Here is a 17,941-nt window from a genome sequence, read left to right as displayed (position 1 = left end):
CTGGATGACATGGCTCAGAATAGAACACAATGGCGTAGGTGTATATACTCTCTGTCTTCCCTTAAGCTATGAGATTAAAATTGCTTTATATCTGTCTTCCTTCTTATACAATGTTTCTTTTATATATTACCACCATTAAATTAACCTGGGAAGTATCACAGCCCTCACACAAATCAAATAAGACTTGTGAGGTGCATATTTATCTGGTGCTTCCTTGTAACAATATTTATGTGTTTAAATAAAAATATAAACAATAATGAATTTGGTATTCATCTTGTTGTGCTAATGAGGTGTGGCAACTTGAACTGATGCATTTATGTGCCTGGTCCTACGTTATAGCTGACTGACCGGCCTTGCTCACCGAAAGCGTACCTTCACGTCTGCATTAGATTCCACTTGTTTATTGCGTCTACTGTCCAGATATGCAAAAGTTTCCACCTCTTTCAAGGCTCCATCAAGTGTGATTTGGTTGTTACTCACTGTGTTGTATTTTAGGATCTTTCTTTTTCTCTTTTGTTTGTTGAGGCATGCTGCTACTACACTGGTTTTCTTCACCTGTATTCTCATTCCTTTCCCCAAGCCAGTCCATGTCGTACCATGACATCTTCATACCCGATGTTGTCCATTACAACTTTCTCATTTAAGCTTCCCATCAGGATGGTCAGGTCCCTTCCTGAGCACTTCGCTATTATTGATTGCAGCCTCTCATGAAACTGATCTTTATCGTTGTCATCGCTACGATTGTTTGGCACATAACATTGGAAAACATTCATTGTGATTCCCTCCTTCTTTGTTTTGAAGGGTGCTTTGATGATCCTGGGTCCATGAGATTCCCATCCTATAAGTGCTTTACTTGATCCTTAGAACAGCATCAGAACTATCTGGGTGTGCGGAGCATTTTCTTTCTTGTCAACAGAGTACAGTAGCGTCTCTCCCGAATCTATGCATTTCCGTTCTCCTTGGGTCCAATGGGTTTCGCTGATTCCGTTTATAGCTAAGCTTTATCTTCTCATTTCCGTAGCTATTTGGTTGGTCAGCTCTGTCACTCCCATTGTTTGAGCATTCATTTTACCTGTTTTAATTGTTGCTCTGGTTGCTAGAAGGGGCATCGGCTTCCACCACGAGGGGTCATAATCCTATAACTCCCAGGACAGAGTTTAAATGTTTTTAATGGTTTATTCTGGTTAGCGATCTTTAAACACGCTTATTTTCTACAGGATAGGGTTGCTGATCCCATGCCCAAACCTCCTCCTTTACCCGGGCTTAGGACTGGGGGTATTCCTAAAAGAGCTACAAAAGGAGTTTAGTATTTTGTCTACGTACAACAAATGAAATGAACTTGTTCTAAAAGTCCGTTACAAATATATTAAGTTAGTGTTCGACTCAAAAATATATTGTAGTTTGGAATCTACGGAAATCTATTAATGGAGAAATGACCTAGTGACTAACGTAATTTTCGTGACAAACCAGACCACAAGGGCTGATGAGACTCCCAAGATAAGTGAAGCTGTCAACAAGCTCAACTACTTCACTCCCTATGATTAGTTCAGGTGTCGATGCAACCCAATCCTGAAATAACATTTTGCACTTAGAGGGAGAGAATCGCATTCCGAACATGCCTGCATTGTTGTTTATAGTGGTCAGAAGACTCTGCATTTTGTCAGCCTCTTCACCAAATAAAACTATGTCGTCGGCGTATTGTAAGTCAATAAGTGAGCCTCCCGGTAAAAGCTCAACTCCTGGAGATTTAGATGATGAAAGTGTTATCTCTAAAAGCATGTCAACAACAAAATTAAACAAGAATGGGGAGAGTGGACAGCCCTGACGAACACCACTTGAGGTAATCAATTCTGATGACAGTTCGCCATAGGCTCTAACTCGACCAGTTGTGCTCGAGTAGAGAGCCCGTATAACGGTAATGTACTTCTTTGGTACTCCTTTCAGTGACAAACACTGCCATAGAACCTCACGATCAACGGAGTCAAATGCCGCCTTAAGGTCAAGCAATACTACGATTGTGGGGCGTCTGAATGTATGTCTATGTTCTAGGACCTGACGTAGAGTGAATATCTGGTCTATGCAACCACGTCCAGGTCGGAAACCAGCCTGGTTTTCTCTAGTCTGCTCTTCACGAGCTTTGGTTAGGCGTCCAAGTATTATTGAAGCTAATATTATAGACACTATATTAGTCAAACTGATCCCTCTGTGATTGTCACAAGAGGACTTTTGTCCTTTCTTATGGACTGGCACAATCAGTGATTGGGACCAATCAGATGAAATTACGTCCAGTTCCCAGATAAAGCGTAGAAACTTTTAGACCAGGTGAAATTTCTGCTTTAGTGTTTTCGTGAAGAGACAACATAGAAGAGAGACACAAAAATAATTCATCTAGGATTTAATATTTAGTTTATTGATTCAGTATGTATTCAAGACATATTTTGGGATATACTGAACCGATATCTATACTTTGTCGAATTTACCATAGTCAACAGTTAGCAGTCGACTTATACATTTTGTGTGATTGAGAGATAATGATACTAAATAACTATGAAAAATTGTTTAATCTATTATTCAAATATGGTAAGCAGAGATGGATAGTGGCTAGCAGTGGAATCCAGAACGCGCGTTTCGTCCTATTTGGGACTCGTCATCTGGATGTACCTGCATCTCAGAGATGATGTTCACTCTGGGACTCGAACCCAGTACCCTCGCTTCAAACGCCATCGCGTTATCCACTCGGCGAAACGCGCGTCCTGGATTCCACTGCTAGCCACTATCCATCTCTGCTTACCATGCTTGTGAATTAAGGCTATATCGAGGCAATACGCAGAGTATGCACATATGCCAATTAGAGACTGACCAGTTGCAGTCCTAACGAATCGATGGGAAGATTCAAACAAACAATACTGAATGAATTTATTATTCAAATAATCTAAATTTTCAGAGGACGCCCAAATAAATATATTTAAAAAAGAAGAGGTTTTAATTTGAGCGCTACTAAGAGGAATAATTATCAGTGTCAAAACTTAATATTTAATTTTGATGCCAAATGTTGACTGGCTTAGGAGTAGGTTACAGAAAACCAAGGGTGACTAAACCAAAGCGTGACACTTATTCACAAGGAAGCTGACTATCGATCTAAACGATATTGGCAGGCGAAGAATATCTAATTTATATTTAAAAATTAAATATAACCAATGGTTGGCGAACGTAGGTGACATGATTCAAAAGAGGACTAAAATGACGCAGATTAATTTATTCTTTAACACCCTTATATATCGGCTGATAATGTAGTGTATTTTCATTTACTGAAGTGGTTGAGATGGGTATGTATGTATGCGTATACCTAACCACCGGCTAACTAGACGAGTTATGTTTCCTTATGTAGTAGTACGCTGTCAAACCAAGGCGATATCAGTTCACGAATTCATTGGTAAATGAACTGAACAGTGTAGGCAGGCGCAGACTACCTGGTTGAGGTCCGCGTGATCATCGTAACTAGTGGTTAGACTTTGGGTGACATGGCTCAAAAATGCCTGCAATGACACACATCCATTCATTCTTTATCCTCCTTCGGTTCTTGAATTCCGAAATCTCATTAAAACTTCTCGTTTCTTTTTTCCTGTACTCAATATTTTCTACTACTCTGGAATTGTTAATTTTATTTCGTTGTGGTGTAGCAACTTTAACCTACTCATAGGTTCTATGTTGAATATGGACCGGATTTAGGGAATCTTGTGTACTTCTTTAGTAGTTTCGGCAAACAGAAATATGGTGTCCATAATTGGATACAACTATCAAACATAGGTTTATGCATACATTTTAAATGTTACGGCTGATGATATTACCTCGCTGAGAGTGGAGTGAGATTTGAGATTGTGACCTACTATTGTTTTCAAAGCGTGCATTAATCACTAAGCAACCGACACAAAATGATGCGGAACATCAAAAATCAGGAGCTAGCAAGGTTACCTCCAAATCGCAAGTCTGTGACTAAATTTATATATAATTTAATTCTGTCAATAATTGTGATTGACTAATCAGGAACAGACAAAAGAAATTATTTGAACATTAAAATAATGACTAGAGATGATCTAATCTTTTAGAAAAATAATACGCACAACGAAGAGAAGTTGAGAAATCTAGATCTTATAAACCATAACTTACCTTCCTGAAGTGAAATTATAAAAATTATGAGTACCCTTATACTTTTCAAGTAAACGATTAACTTGGGTAATTTGTTCAACTGTCAAACGATAAGTCCAACAAGTGGAATCGTTTAATGATGAAGTAGCAGGTGATAAGGCAAATGTAGGTAACAGATAATCATATATTCGATGTGTACACGAACTGTATGAAGAAAATCCACGAGTTACACGAATAATATCTAAAAGGCAAAAACGAAATACAAAGTTGTATACTTAGAAAGTATATATATTCCTATTACGCAACACTGGATGCTTGAAGGCTCGTGCAAAAGCTCTGATTTCCACCTGTTGTATAAAGGCTATATATTTTATACAGTTATAGCACGACCCAGTAGTGGTTTAACTCGTTTTCGAATGATTGGGAAGCCTAACCCTTTGACCAACAACTCCAATGAAATACTGTCGTTTTGTTGGAATCTGTAAAAAGGAGATGCATTAAGGTAAAATGACCTGGGATTATGGTTCCTACTTCAGTAACTCTAAGCCATATGGATCCGAATATTTAACAGACTTCTCAGCAACCTTGTAATATGTTAACAACCCTATTCAAGCAATTTGAACTTCTTCAATACAAATAATTATTTTCTGTTTGAGTCACTTTGGTGTAGACAGCATATGACCTACGGGTTAGCACACCTAGCACTAATACATAAAGGAGCTTAAAAAGATGAGAACCAAAGGAGTAAAAATATTTAAAAGAATCCAGAACCAAAAAAGGGTATGAAGTTCAAAAGTAATGAACGAAGTGGAAGGATGAGAACGTGTGGAGTAATATTAAACTCAAAATCTAGAGAATGAATGCAACTGTTATTGGGGGAGGGGAGGATTTTGGAATACTTCATTTAATGTACGTAACAATAGATTGCAAATACTCCGCAGCTCCCAGAAGCTTACATTTCTGAAGATGGATAAAAACAGTACTCGAGGAATAGAAGCGACTGACGCCTCAGGTCATCCTTAGCTTTTTATTCTACCTTTATTCCATCCAGCTTCATTTTACTCAAACCATTAGTTTAATAGCTCACAGGATTCAACACTCTGAAATTTCTAGAGAATTAAAAAAACGCGATATTATGTCTTCTACTGCCTAGTATTCCTTAGACAGACAACGTCACATGATTGGGCCAAACTCAAAATAAATGAGTATTCCGAAGTCCGAACAGCAAAAGTTAGTGTACACGGGTAGCCTACACAGAAGTGTTCTAGTGTCTTCTCGATAAATCCACAAGCACAGATTAGTCGGAAAATGAACCAATTAGCGTGATTTTACCTGCTCTTTTTCTGAGCATGCAATAGTCCAGACTATATGCTGTTAACACCTCTACTATATATTATCTAGTGATGGAAAGTGTGGGTTTATGGAGCTACTTGCTCAAATATCAATAATAAGAGGACAAGTTTCACAAACAGTTATTCAGTAGTACTAATTTATAGGATAAACGAAGCATATTCACATATTTCATAAACACATGCTCTGATACTTTGCTTCCACGTCTATATTTGTGAGGCCTAGTTCTACAAAAAAACAAGGCTCAAAACCTAGATTAAGTAACTTAACATCGAACGACTTAATCACAAAGCCAGTTGCCCAAAGTTTCTAATGACGGGCTATGATAATCACGTGGACTACAACCAGGTAATAGAAGCCTAATAACATGGCTCAGTTCAATTGTCTATTACTTCAAGGATTGATTTCACATTTTGGTATGCCCAACACGAGCTTTCAGTATACTCCCACAGAAGACAATATCTCCCGTCGAGGGAGTCAATGGTTGAGCATACGCACCACATGTTCTAAACACCTCATTTGATGAAGATTTACTATGGAGCGGGCTACCAAATGCCCTGGTACGGCCGAGAGTGGGGAGAGTACGCTCTCCCTCTCGAAATGCTCTCACATGGCCAGCGAATATATAGCCTCTGCCAAGGAAGTCCTACTCACTGCCTTCTCGTGGTGGGGGTGTTGTTTACGAAATTGAGAGGACGAAAAGCGAATGTCCGGTGCTTTAACCGGGTTGGTGGACAAGGCGAGTCTACCTAGGGGAGTTGGAAAACCCTGATTCCAAACCAATGGTGCACATGGGTTCCAATATCCTGAGGGAACAAATGGCGTACGAATCAATCGTTGATCATCGGCTACCATGGGACTGCGTCTCCTCACGATGTTCCATTGTCTTGTGGGTTAGACCTCTAGGTCAAAGGCTCCGGGTGTGGCCCCCTAAGCAAACCACCTGCTTCGGTTTGGGCACCCGGGCAGTATCACAGCCCTCACACAAATCGAATGAGATTTGTGCAGCGCATATGTATTCGGTGCCCCTTTGTACCAATATTTTTGTGTTTAAATAAATAAATAAAGTAGTATATATCGTGAGTCAGGAATAGAATATCTGGCAGAAGATTAAGAAGGGAAGAACAGAAACAGAAAGCAGTTGATGTGGAAGTCCAGGAACAATGAAGCCCGAGACAATTATTGAACATTTTGTAAATGAAGTATAGAGTATGGATTTTCTATTTTATCAAGCAAATTTGTAATTTGTGCTAAATGCATAATCCGTTGTCCCCACTTGTGTTCTCATTCACTACATTTGGTGTCGCTGCCTCCACTAAGGATGAAGATCCCATGGCCGAAGAGATGTGCCGAGATTCCTGAAGGAGTTTGAAGCTTTGGTGGAGCTGATAGGAGTGAAGGAGCCGAAGATGGTGGTGCTGGGGACGTTGTTGAGGGGCAGGGTGTTATGCTTGTGGCCGAGTGGATGACTAGTTAATGTGTGACGCGGTAGAACCGCCAATCAGGGAGCAGCGAATTATCGACTGGAACAGTGACACGAAACCCGTACGAGCAGTCTACAGTGCTAACCGGTCCTGCGATCTGCCTAGCCCAACCAGTTAAGTCCAAAACACCAATAACAACCTCAGTGGTATGAATCATTATTTACAAACACACTGGGTTTTTATACAAACCAAAGTAATCAATAAACTGATTATAACTCAAGAATCGTACGATAATAAGTCAAAGGTCAAAATAAAGCTAATGATAAGAGAAATACGAATATGAATAGTTCAGTTACGTAATAACTGTACAATAGGAAATAGGCATATTACATTGATCCATAAATAGACCTAAAAGTTATCATTCGTAATTCACCGGGGGATATAACACAGGGCGAAAGCTGTATATGACAGCTCGGACGGTGCTGGCAGGAGGACGACATGGGCGGCAACCACAGAACGGTTGATCGCGGAGTTCGACATCCCAGTAGACAGGGAAGAAGCACTGTAGAAGTTCCCAGTGGCGAAGTTGCCAATCGACCCACTGGTGTTGGCCATGGAGCTTACCAGGTTGCTGCACCGCGCGCTTCTGAATCCGGTTGAGGAGTCGGATGCACAGTTGTTGGTGTCGCGGTTTATCGAGAGCGTGCCTATTGCCGTTTCCCAGCAGCTGAGACTGGTAAACGCCGCGAAACCTATGGACATCAGTGAGCTTGCGGTGACGCGACAGTTGATGACACGAACAGTAGCTCCGGTCGCGTGCGGAAATCAGGAGATAAATAGCATCGAGAAGATTGAGGAGCTGCAGCATGAGATCGCGGTATTACAAGTGAATCATAAAGTGAATAAAAAATGTTACGCTTGTGTAGGGACAGGATATTGGAAAATAAACTGTCCAACAAGACGAAACTGGAGATATTTTAGACGTTATAACGCGTGTTCTTTCTACCCTAGGAATTCGGAAGTTGTTTCACTGGTAGATAGAGGGGCAGTCTACACAATAGAGAAAATAAATGAACGAGATTTAGTGTGCCTAATCGATACACGGGCAGCAATCTCGTTGATAAGCGAAGAGCAATGTAAGAGACTCAAGCCGTGTACATTAGCAGTTCACACTATAGAAGGGCACATGTTAGAGGTTTTGGGTGTGTCTAACAGTATCGTAAAAGTGGATGGTGCTGAGACAAACTCCCTGTTCGTGGTAACCGCAAGCCTCTCAAGACCGATATTAGGAACAGATTTCCTAAGAGAAGTAAAAGCAATAGTTGACCTTAGAAGAGGTAAGGTGGTCACAAAGTACGGTTCGTTCCGAATACATGAAAGTAACGAAGTGGCTGAGGTAAGAGGGGGAACAGCCGTTTCAACGAAGAAACCAAACAACGAGTTGTGCACAAAGCATGCGAAATTGTTTACTGGAGGAGAGCCGTACGGACTTTGTGACAAAGTAAAGCACGAAATCCCGATAAAGAAAGATGAAGTATATTTGCAACAAGTCGTGTACCCGTGCATTTAGAGGCTGAGGTAAATCGACAGGTCCAAGAGATGTTGAAAGAAGGTATAATTGAGGAGGCGGACAGCCTGTATAGCTCACGGGTACTCTTGATAACGAAACAGAATGGAAAGTATAGATTCTGTGTCGGTTTTAGAGAACTGAATATTATAACAGAACTGAAACCTTGTGCAATGCCAACAGTAGTGGAAACATTAGATAAGCTGCAGAATGCTACGGCGTTTACAGTGCTGAATTTGTCGTCAGGTTATTGGCAACTGCCTATAAAAGACAGCGATCGAAGCAAGACAGCATTTACTGTACGTGAAAAACGGTATCAATTTAGACGAATGCCGTTTGGGTTGGCGGGTGAACCACTTATGTTCAGAAGATTAATGTCGCTACTGCTCAGGGATCTAGATAATGTCGAACTGTATGGCGACGATATAGCTGTGCACAGCCAGACAGGAACACATCATGTCAAGCAAGTGGAAGAGGTTTTAAAGCGAATTGAAGAATTCGGACTTCAAATTAATAAAGCCAAGTCGCAGATGGCGAAAAGTAGCATCACGTTGTTGGTGCGTAAAGTAGGAAATGGAGAAATAAAACCACTACCGGAGAAAATTCTAACCATAAAGAACATAGCAGTACCTAATTCGAAAAGGAAGGGCGGCGTTCTACAGTCGGTTCGTCAAGAACTTCAACGAAATAGCAGCACCTCTATATAAGTTGCTGAGCAACACTAAGTTAACGTGGACTGAGACCGCCCAAAAAACGTTCAGTCGAATCAGAAACATGCTAGACGACCGCCAGATGACGCTCAGACTGCCTGAACTCGAGAAACCGTCCAGAGTGGTCACAGACGCAAGTGATTATGGTATAGGTGCCGTTTTAAGTCAGTCTGATAGTGGTGGAATACGCGAGTCACGTTAGACGTCAAATAATTATTGACGCTGATATTTTAGACACTATTAGTTAAACTGATTCCTCTATGATCGTCCAAAGAGGGGTTTTGTTCTTTCTAATAGGTTTAGATCATCAGCGATCGGGACCAGTCAGATGGAAATACGTTCAGTTCCCATATTCTAGTTGAGATCTCATTCAATCTACTTGCTATAACTGGATCAAAACCTTCAAAAATTTCAGCGGTTAGTGTATCGGGCTCTGCTGCCCTCCCTGTCTTTAGATTGCTTATAGCCTTTCCAACCTCACTAAGAGTCTGAAGGATTTACATCAATTCGCCATTCAGGTTGTGATGTCAATGGACATGACAAACAATGGGAGTTATTTTTGGGGACATTATTTCACTCAATTCAATGTTCGTGAAATACTAACTATTAGTTTTCTTCCTAGGTTATTTCATAAACCATAATTTTCCCTTTGATGCATGATTCCCTGCCATACCCTTTTCTATTCCAAAGCTATTGTACCCCTCGTACTCCATTTTTCTACCCGATTTCTTGGTCAGGACATTGAATTTTTTATTATTTGTGTGTTTTGGTCGTGTTAGTCAGTTATTTATTAATTCATAGACCTTTTTACACTAAATTGAATCAGGAATAAATCGAGTAGTGTTACAGTTGACTCATCTTTCTCGCTTGTCAATCAATCAGTTGATAGAATAATTTTTGTTTCTCTGCCCAAGGCCATCAGTTTCAATTCGGACTCAGGCATTTCCTACCTCAAGGTTGAACCAATTAATCTCTCGTGTCAAGGCCTTAACGTAGATCGAGACAAGTTCTCTCCTGTATATTATTGAGGAGACGGATCAAAGACGTAACAGGTTGCCAGGAAGTAGTTGGTAACTGAAACGTGGTTGAAAGTCATTCGAAGTGTTCTCGAAAGTGTTCAGCCCATCGATTTTAATCTCGCGAATTGAGAGGGAATTATGGTCCCGTCCTTCTCCAAGACAGTTATACTAATAGCCAGGATTTCTTCAATATCAAGATTGCAAAATTGATATTCAGCCTTGAAAAACTAATAAACTTCCTAAAGCTACCGAACGCCATTAGTTCATATTACTTCTGTTACGAAATACTTGTGACTCATTCATACCTATTGGAAGAGCCTGTTGAATTTCAGACAACTTCACAGCCATTTAGGGAAATAGCATTTCCGTTTAGCACAAACATTGCTAGGAATGAAACAGACCAAAGATCGTCTGATTATTATGACAGTTGTCCTGAAGTCCGTAAAAGGTAAATTCTTGGTCGATGACTGCTTGGGTTATTTATCGGCTATTGAGCGAGCAAGTATAGTTCTTACGCAGATAAACAGAGTGACGTTAAGGGAAGTCTGTATGCCTTCTTTCTTGAACAACCTCAACAGTTACTATGATGTGGTGGCTAAGCTTGTGTATCATCATGACCCAGTTGAGTAAAATCGGCTGGAACATTCGTCCCTTTCGGTGTTACCAGGTACAAAGCGTTGATCAAATAGCGGCAAATTTACGGTTCGAGAGCTAAGTTACATTATGGACTGTACAGGGAAATGATGGTGTGGTGTATACTGCTAATGTCGACAGACATAAGCAGTATGTTATAACAATCAAAGTGGAAAACCTGGCAGCAGAAAGCAAAGGAGACCAATTCGAATGAAATAGAAAGAAATTGTGAAGTGGAAGCATCAGATAGAGAGTGAAGGACCATCGATGGAAGATTTACAAATGAAGTATTCAATGTGTGGTTCTCATATTTTACCAAGATATTCTGTAATTTTGTATTAAATCATAAATTGGTTGTCCTCACCTGTGTTCGCTTTCATTAAAATGGCAGTAAGTATAACTTGTATACTCTATCTCTGAAGCGCCAACCGAACACTAATGAATCAAAAGCAGGAGTTTATTTTCAAATGCGGTATTGATTACTTTCGGGACAAAAATCTATCCTAATCGATTCGTATCCAATAGAAATAGTAAGATCAAGTAACCAAGAAGTAAAGGTCTCCTGTCAAGCAGAAAAAGATATCCTGTACCTCAAGGGAATGGGACAGTCAGGCTGTCAAATGGAAGAGGGTGGCCCTGCCAAGCAAGGAAAACACCTCTGTCCATAGTGGATACATCAGTTGAATTCGTTCAAAAAGTGAGCGATCAATATTTTCGACAACAATACACGTTTCCAACAAAAGTGAAACATGATTTATATTCCTTAAAGATATCCAAACCAATCAGTTAAACAGTAATAATCAAGAATATGGCTACTCAGTATGGCAGTTACCAAAGTCCAGTGAGTGATTGATTAAAATATAATTGATACGTTAAGTAAGAGACACAAAGGAATCAAAACTTCTAACTTTCAATTAAGGGGAAGACAAGGAGTCATCATCACATAAAACATATACATGGAGGGATTTTCACACATTCACGCAACAACGTATAAAAAGGACCTTACAGCAAGTCATATCTTTCAAACAACAAAATCAGTCTAAATATGGTGGAAGCTTGGACGGCTAATCCCAACCTAGAGCATCTTCGCCGTCGTGGTGTCAATTTGGATGTACAAGGTCGAGTTTATAGCGCATCAAGAACAGCTATGCCCTATGCTTGCGAAACCTGCCTTCTCCAAACGGGAGGATATAAGACGACTATTTAATCATTGTTGTCTCCAGAGGATTGCTGAGATTGTTACATTGTTAGTAATACTGTGGTTCGGCAACGTGTGTTCAGGTACAATGATAATAACTCAATTGACGTCACTGTCTTAAACACCGCTTTTAATGGCTTAGTCAAGTGTTACAAATGTCATCTCAACACCTTCCATATCGTGCATTGATCGCCAATGCTAAGATGGAGTGGGGAAAGTGGTGTAAAAGAAAGCTTTGTAGGATTGGCATCTGCCGCTCTACTATGACTCCCTGGATGGGGTCTTAGAGATATTACAACTCAGTGACGTTATCAGATATTGCTCAGAATGAAAACTGATGGTGTGTCCCGCTGTAGTTTCCTTCTATATTCCTAACAAAAGGAGGAGAACTTCTTCAACTGAAAGGATCCTTCTTATTCGTATCTTTTTAAAACTGATTGCCCATTACAACTCATCCTCGTCCACTTATTTCTATTCATTTGCTCAGTCGATCATCTTCCTTCTCTTTCTGTATCTCTACACATGGTGCATATTTATTTCGGTGACCAGTTGTACCAGTATTTATGTGTAGAAATAAATGAGTAATAAGTACCTAGTTCATTCATATGAAGGTTGGGAAATATACTGTTTATGTTCTTCAGAAAAAGTGATTAATAAATGAGTCTGAACTTACCAAGAACACGAATATTTTCGGGCAAAGAGTTGTTCAATTTACTTAATAAATCTGTGTCTTCTTTTAACTTTCGGGGGGGGGAATAAGAATTAGTTTAATCCATTAACAAAGAGACCTACTTGCATAGAACAAACTTGTCCAAGGGCGGAAACGGATTTGTCAGTTTTAGATGCACGTTGAAAATGAACCTGGAAGTCGGGTAGAAATAAACAGAAGAATGAAATGTTGTCTAGCTCTTGCTACATATACTAATATATGATTATCAATAATTAAATGGTAGCCATAAGCATGTTCGATATCGTGCAGTATGGTCCAATGTTGAGCAGAAACTTATTGAGTTGGAATTGAATGTATTGAACATTAACCTAAAGGAATAGGTTGTTCAATATGAAACATGGATGGTAGCGATTGAAATCAACTACTGTCCAGTCATCAGATAAGTGAGAAAATTACTCATCTTATTCCATAATATCGCTAATTTTGTGATAAATACGCTGAGATAAACATTATTTTTATAACTGATAGAGAGTGTCACAACCAACTTTATTCAGTCATAGGAGAGGTAGTTTGGTGGTTAGCATATTTTACTTTAAATCAATGGGTCAGAGGCTTGAATTCCGGTTCCTCTATTTAGGTCTAGGCAACCAGTTAGTATCTCCAAACCTTGTACATTGTACAATCTGGTCCAAGTATGGACCAGATTGCCAGGCGAAACGTTGGATTTACTTCAAATTCATTAGCTGAGATTTTACAAATATATTATTCCTATTTAATGTCTTACATCAACTCGGCTCCCAAATACTGTGAAACTAATCGCTCTAATTTAGACGAAAGTTCTTATATACTTGTACATTGTAGCATGAACATATATATATATACTTGATTTTTGACATTTTTACTTGACCCAAATCCGTTTCTCTTGATAAGCTGTATATAGCCTTTAGACTACTAACGATAGGGATTTGATATCTTCTAAACAGCTGGTTATACATGTGGTTATAAATCAGTTAGTCACAAATAAATAAGATTAAAAACGGGTTTTGTTGACGGGATGATAAACGGAATATACATTATTAATATACATTAGATGCAAGTATACAAGTATCTGTAAAACACTAAACCTCACACCATTAGATCAGAGGTGTGGTTTTTGCTTCATTTACTTAGGATTGAGCGATGAGGCAGGTCCACCAGCTCATACACAATAATAGTGGATCAGTACAAAAAACTTCACATGCTTATTGAGTTGCGGTACGTATGACCGAACAAAGCAGCTGCAAAACGAAATTTTAGGGCTATAATCGAAGGTGATTAAATAAGACGTTGTAAGCTATAGTGAACTAAAGTATACTATAGGAAAGGTGTCATTATTGAAGAAAGCTGCGACTGACATCTCTAGATGGCAATAAACTGATAGTTGCTCAAAAGAAAATAATCTTTATCGATACATAATCACTATTACTAAAGTAATACACAACTAAATGGATAAAACAATAAGTCTGGCAGGAATAGTTGCTGACTTACTCTTTTATGTTCTTCACTTGTCAGATTATCGAGTTGACCACAAGTAAAGAGAGCTTTAGACAGTTCTCCTTCAATAGTTGGAAAAACAGGGCATCTGTATTGAATTTTATCCACACAAACACAAAAATGAAAAGACAACACAACTGAAATTCCAAATATATAAAATAACCTTACAGTTAGGAATCGCCAAGGTTAAAGAACATACAAGTCTATAAAAATAAAATTTCCGGTTAAGAGTTTCACAAAGATTATTCTCAACATACGAAGATGAAATTAGGGTGATAAAACATGTACCCCGTGAACCATAAACAAATCTAATGTAAAAAATGAAGGACTGGATGGAAAAAACTGTACAAGGCATTAAGATTAAACGTGAACTCATCCTAATATGGAAAACAAAAGAATATATTTGTACAGCTGATTATGACTCGACAGTATATCGGCAAACGTCAAGACGCATGATTAATCTCCACTCGGACCACTTGTTTTCAAGGTTAGCAAATATTTATTCCCAATCAACCCAAGAAATAATTAACGTCTTGGGAACTTAACAGTCTAGACAGTATGATTAAAATATTTGGTCCTCAAGAATTAGTATAAGGTAATGACTCAGTTGGATAAATGCCTTGATGCGGCCGAAGGTGGGAAGAGTCCGCCCTCCTCGAAATGCTCTCACATGGCCACGCGTATATAGCCTCAGCCAGGGAAGTCCTACTCACTGCCTTTTCGCGGCATTACTGTTGTTTACGAAACTGAGAGGACGAAAAGCGAATGTCAGGCGCTTTAACCGGGTTGGTGGATAAGGAAAGTCTACCTAGGGGAGTTGGAAAACCCTGATTTCAAACTAGTGCTGCACATGAGCTTCAGTATTCTAAGGGGACAACTGGCGTATGAATCTATTATTGGTCATTGGCTACCATGGGACTGCATCTCCTGACGTTGCTCCACTGCCTTGTGGATCAGACCTTTAGGTCAATGAGTCTGGGCGTGACCCTCTAAGAAAACCACCCGCTTCGGTCTGGGCACCCGGGAAGTATCACAGCCCGCACACAATCCGAGTGACTTGTGTGGCACATACGTATTCGGTGCTCTTTTGTACCAATACTTATGTTCAAATAAATAAACAAATAAAATCAAAGGTGGAAAGAAGGATTCGTTCAAGTTACCACACCACAACGAAATAAAATTAACAATTCCAGAGTAGTAGAAAATATTGAGTACAGGAAAAAAGAAACGAGAAGTTTTAATGAGATTTCGGAATTCAAGAACCGAAGGAGGATAAAGAATGAATGGATGTGTGTCATCGCAGGCATTTTTGAGCCATGTCACCCAAAGTCTAACCACTAGTTACGATGATCACGCGGACCTCAACCAGGTAGTCTGCGCTTGCCTACACTGTTCAGTTCATTTACCAATGAATTCGTGAACTGATATCGCCTTGGTTTGACAGCGTACTACCACATAAGGAAACATAACTCGTCTAGTTAGCCGGTGGTTAGGTATACGCATACATACATACCCATCTCAACCACTTCAGTAAATGGAAATATACTAATTCACCAAAAGACTTACCACATCTACCTAATACCCTAAACGTAACCTCAGCACTTCAGTGGTCCTAGTATATACGAGCAATGCACTCCATGGCCGGTTTGACTTACCATTCAATTGAGAAATGGAAAGGAAGATAGTCATGAGCACTGGATATGGTTCTGAGTTAAATCAAAGTTTATGTGCTGGTAAGAGCTTTATTATAAGGTTCATGACACTAGCGATACGTTTGAGAAGAGCAATTCAAGTTTAAGTACGCAACCTGACCTTTATTTGTGGATAATTTAGGAGATTGTATCTATACATAGATACGTCCAAGCCATAGTCGGAATCCACCTGTGGTTTAATACTGCTTTTTTACCAATATTCTGATATTTTTGGCTGTTTCGTAAACATATATGAAAAGAGACCAAGCTGTTGGTCCTTTGTTTAGCAGATGGATGTCTCGATTATACCATAAGTGATGAAAACATAATCTGACCGAGCTTTCCAAACTTGTGTCGAAATTTCGTGAGACATCAAACCCAACACAAATGATAGGAATGATGATCGTTTCAATGACGTTACCAGGTTGACCCATTAACCCAGTTCCTTTATTGGAGTATGATGAAGGCCATCATTATGTCAACCTAAAACCTTTTGAATAGTGACAAACTACCTAGATAAGGTCTTTTGAATCTGAGTCAGCTCATGCAATGAAGACAACTAGAGGATCATGATGTTTGGAGTATTTTTATCTTCCTAGAAAAGCTTTTCACGCTTAAAAGTAATATGATTCAGTTTGTAGAACCAATCTCGTGTAGTATTAATTTTGCATTTCTCAAAATTCTCTATTCACTGAACCTGTATGTTGTAAATGTACACACTTCTATGGACACTCCCGGTGCGTATACATAAATTCATGCACTTCGTGTGTTGATATAAATGTTCACGACGATAGAAGCAGCTTTCCTCACCATACAACATAGGATACGAAATTGCTCTTATGGTAATCGACAACTATTTTTTGTTATTCCATATTTTGTAGGAAAGTTTCGGTCAATGATACACACTTTAGGCATGTTGCTTGTTAGGGAGTGTTTATGTATGCAAACACAATTAACTGTTCATAATCAAAAAGTCGAATAATTAGCGCACTAAATTGTCAACTAACCTTTGCATGCCATAATAACCCCAACCTGAATACATCAACAAAATGGCATTATTCCTACGTTTAGGTCTGGTGGAAGCATTGGAGAAACTAGGAACTGACTCATCTACAATAGACTTCGAAGATGGTTGTTGTATATTGGTAACCTCGCAAGACTTCAAAATGGACATTATAGACAGAAAGAAATCCCTGAGACGGTTTGACAACCTTTTCATGTAGCCTCACGTGAAATATTATCAATCTCTCAAACCGAGCTCTTTTTCCCGTTTCTCTTTAAAAATAAGTGCTTTTGCGTAGTCTTGTTGCTGTTTTTTGATAACAGGTCGTTTATATATATAATACTGGGCTAGTGAAAGGACTGTGTACCCTGTGAGGGCTACACCGAACATCAAACAAGTGAAGACTGTACCACGGTGAGCAATCGTAAGAACACGGTTTAAAGTGCTTCTTTGGTAATTCTTCTTTTGCATACTAGCATAACAGCACGGCAGTTGACACTGTTTGAAAGTTCACTTGTGTGTCCAACATCCAATATACAGTATTTGACAACAAAACGCATTGTGTCGTGATGGAAGTAAGAGAGCTGAAAACTTTTGCACCAACCCATTTGGTCAGTTCAACAATTTGATGTGCAATGCTCAGTTCATTCGACCAGTTTGTTTATATCTTCACAGCTAACTGTGAAAGGATGATGACCTTAGGTAAATCACTAGCTTACCTAGTAAGTGAAGAGTTATTTGATCAGTGTTAAGCAATTGAAATGTACAGATGGTTTTCCGCAAGTAATCCATGATCCCCGGAAAAACGTTGTGGTAGTTGTTGGGGGGGATAACGTTAATTCGTTTTAAAGAGCCACAGGAATGTTTGAAGTCACGTCGGTGATTTAAGCGTTTTATCTATTTTGCAGCCATTAGGGTAGTAAGTTGTCATAAGTTAGTTATATGGAATTGCTGAAGACTATTTTTAAGGGATGTTCTCACGTCATATGTAACAACA

General features: G+C 39.3%; 1 protein-coding gene across 3 annotated transcripts in view; it reads right to left on the bottom strand.

Moving 5' to 3' along the window:
- Nucleotides 1-17,469, bottom strand: part of Smp_086450.1 (pseudouridylate synthase, putative) — a gene marked incomplete at its 3' end in the record, with an annotated part of 30,948 nt that extends 13,479 nt beyond the window's left edge. Inside the window, exons 1-6 of one of the 3 annotated variants that reach the window (XM_018792710.1) lie at nt 17,355-17,469; nt 16,949-17,321; nt 14,245-14,338; nt 12,840-12,908; nt 12,721-12,787; nt 4,168-4,387 (exon numbers count right to left, since the gene is read on the bottom strand). In XM_018792710.1, coding sequence (XP_018647213.1) covers nt 4,168-4,387; nt 12,721-12,787; nt 12,840-12,908; nt 14,245-14,338; nt 16,949-17,160 — 662 coding nt within the window. In that variant the 5' untranslated portion in view covers nt 17,161-17,321; nt 17,355-17,469. Of the gene's footprint in view, nt 1-4,167; nt 4,388-12,720; nt 12,788-12,839; nt 12,909-14,244; nt 14,339-16,948 lie in introns of all 3 variants that reach the window. The other 2 variants (XM_018792732.1, XM_018792721.1) reach the window with 2 other exon arrangements.
- Nucleotides 17,470-17,941: the final 472 nt, after the last annotated feature.

This window comes from Schistosoma mansoni (genome assembly GCF_000237925.1).
Source record: "Schistosoma mansoni, WGS project CABG00000000 data, supercontig 0211, strain Puerto Rico, whole genome shotgun sequence".
NCBI lineage: Eukaryota > Metazoa > Platyhelminthes > Trematoda > Strigeidida > Schistosomatidae > Schistosoma > Schistosoma mansoni.
The sequence above is the reverse complement of the archived record's forward strand: the minus strand, read 5'-3'. Positions and strand labels throughout refer to the sequence as shown.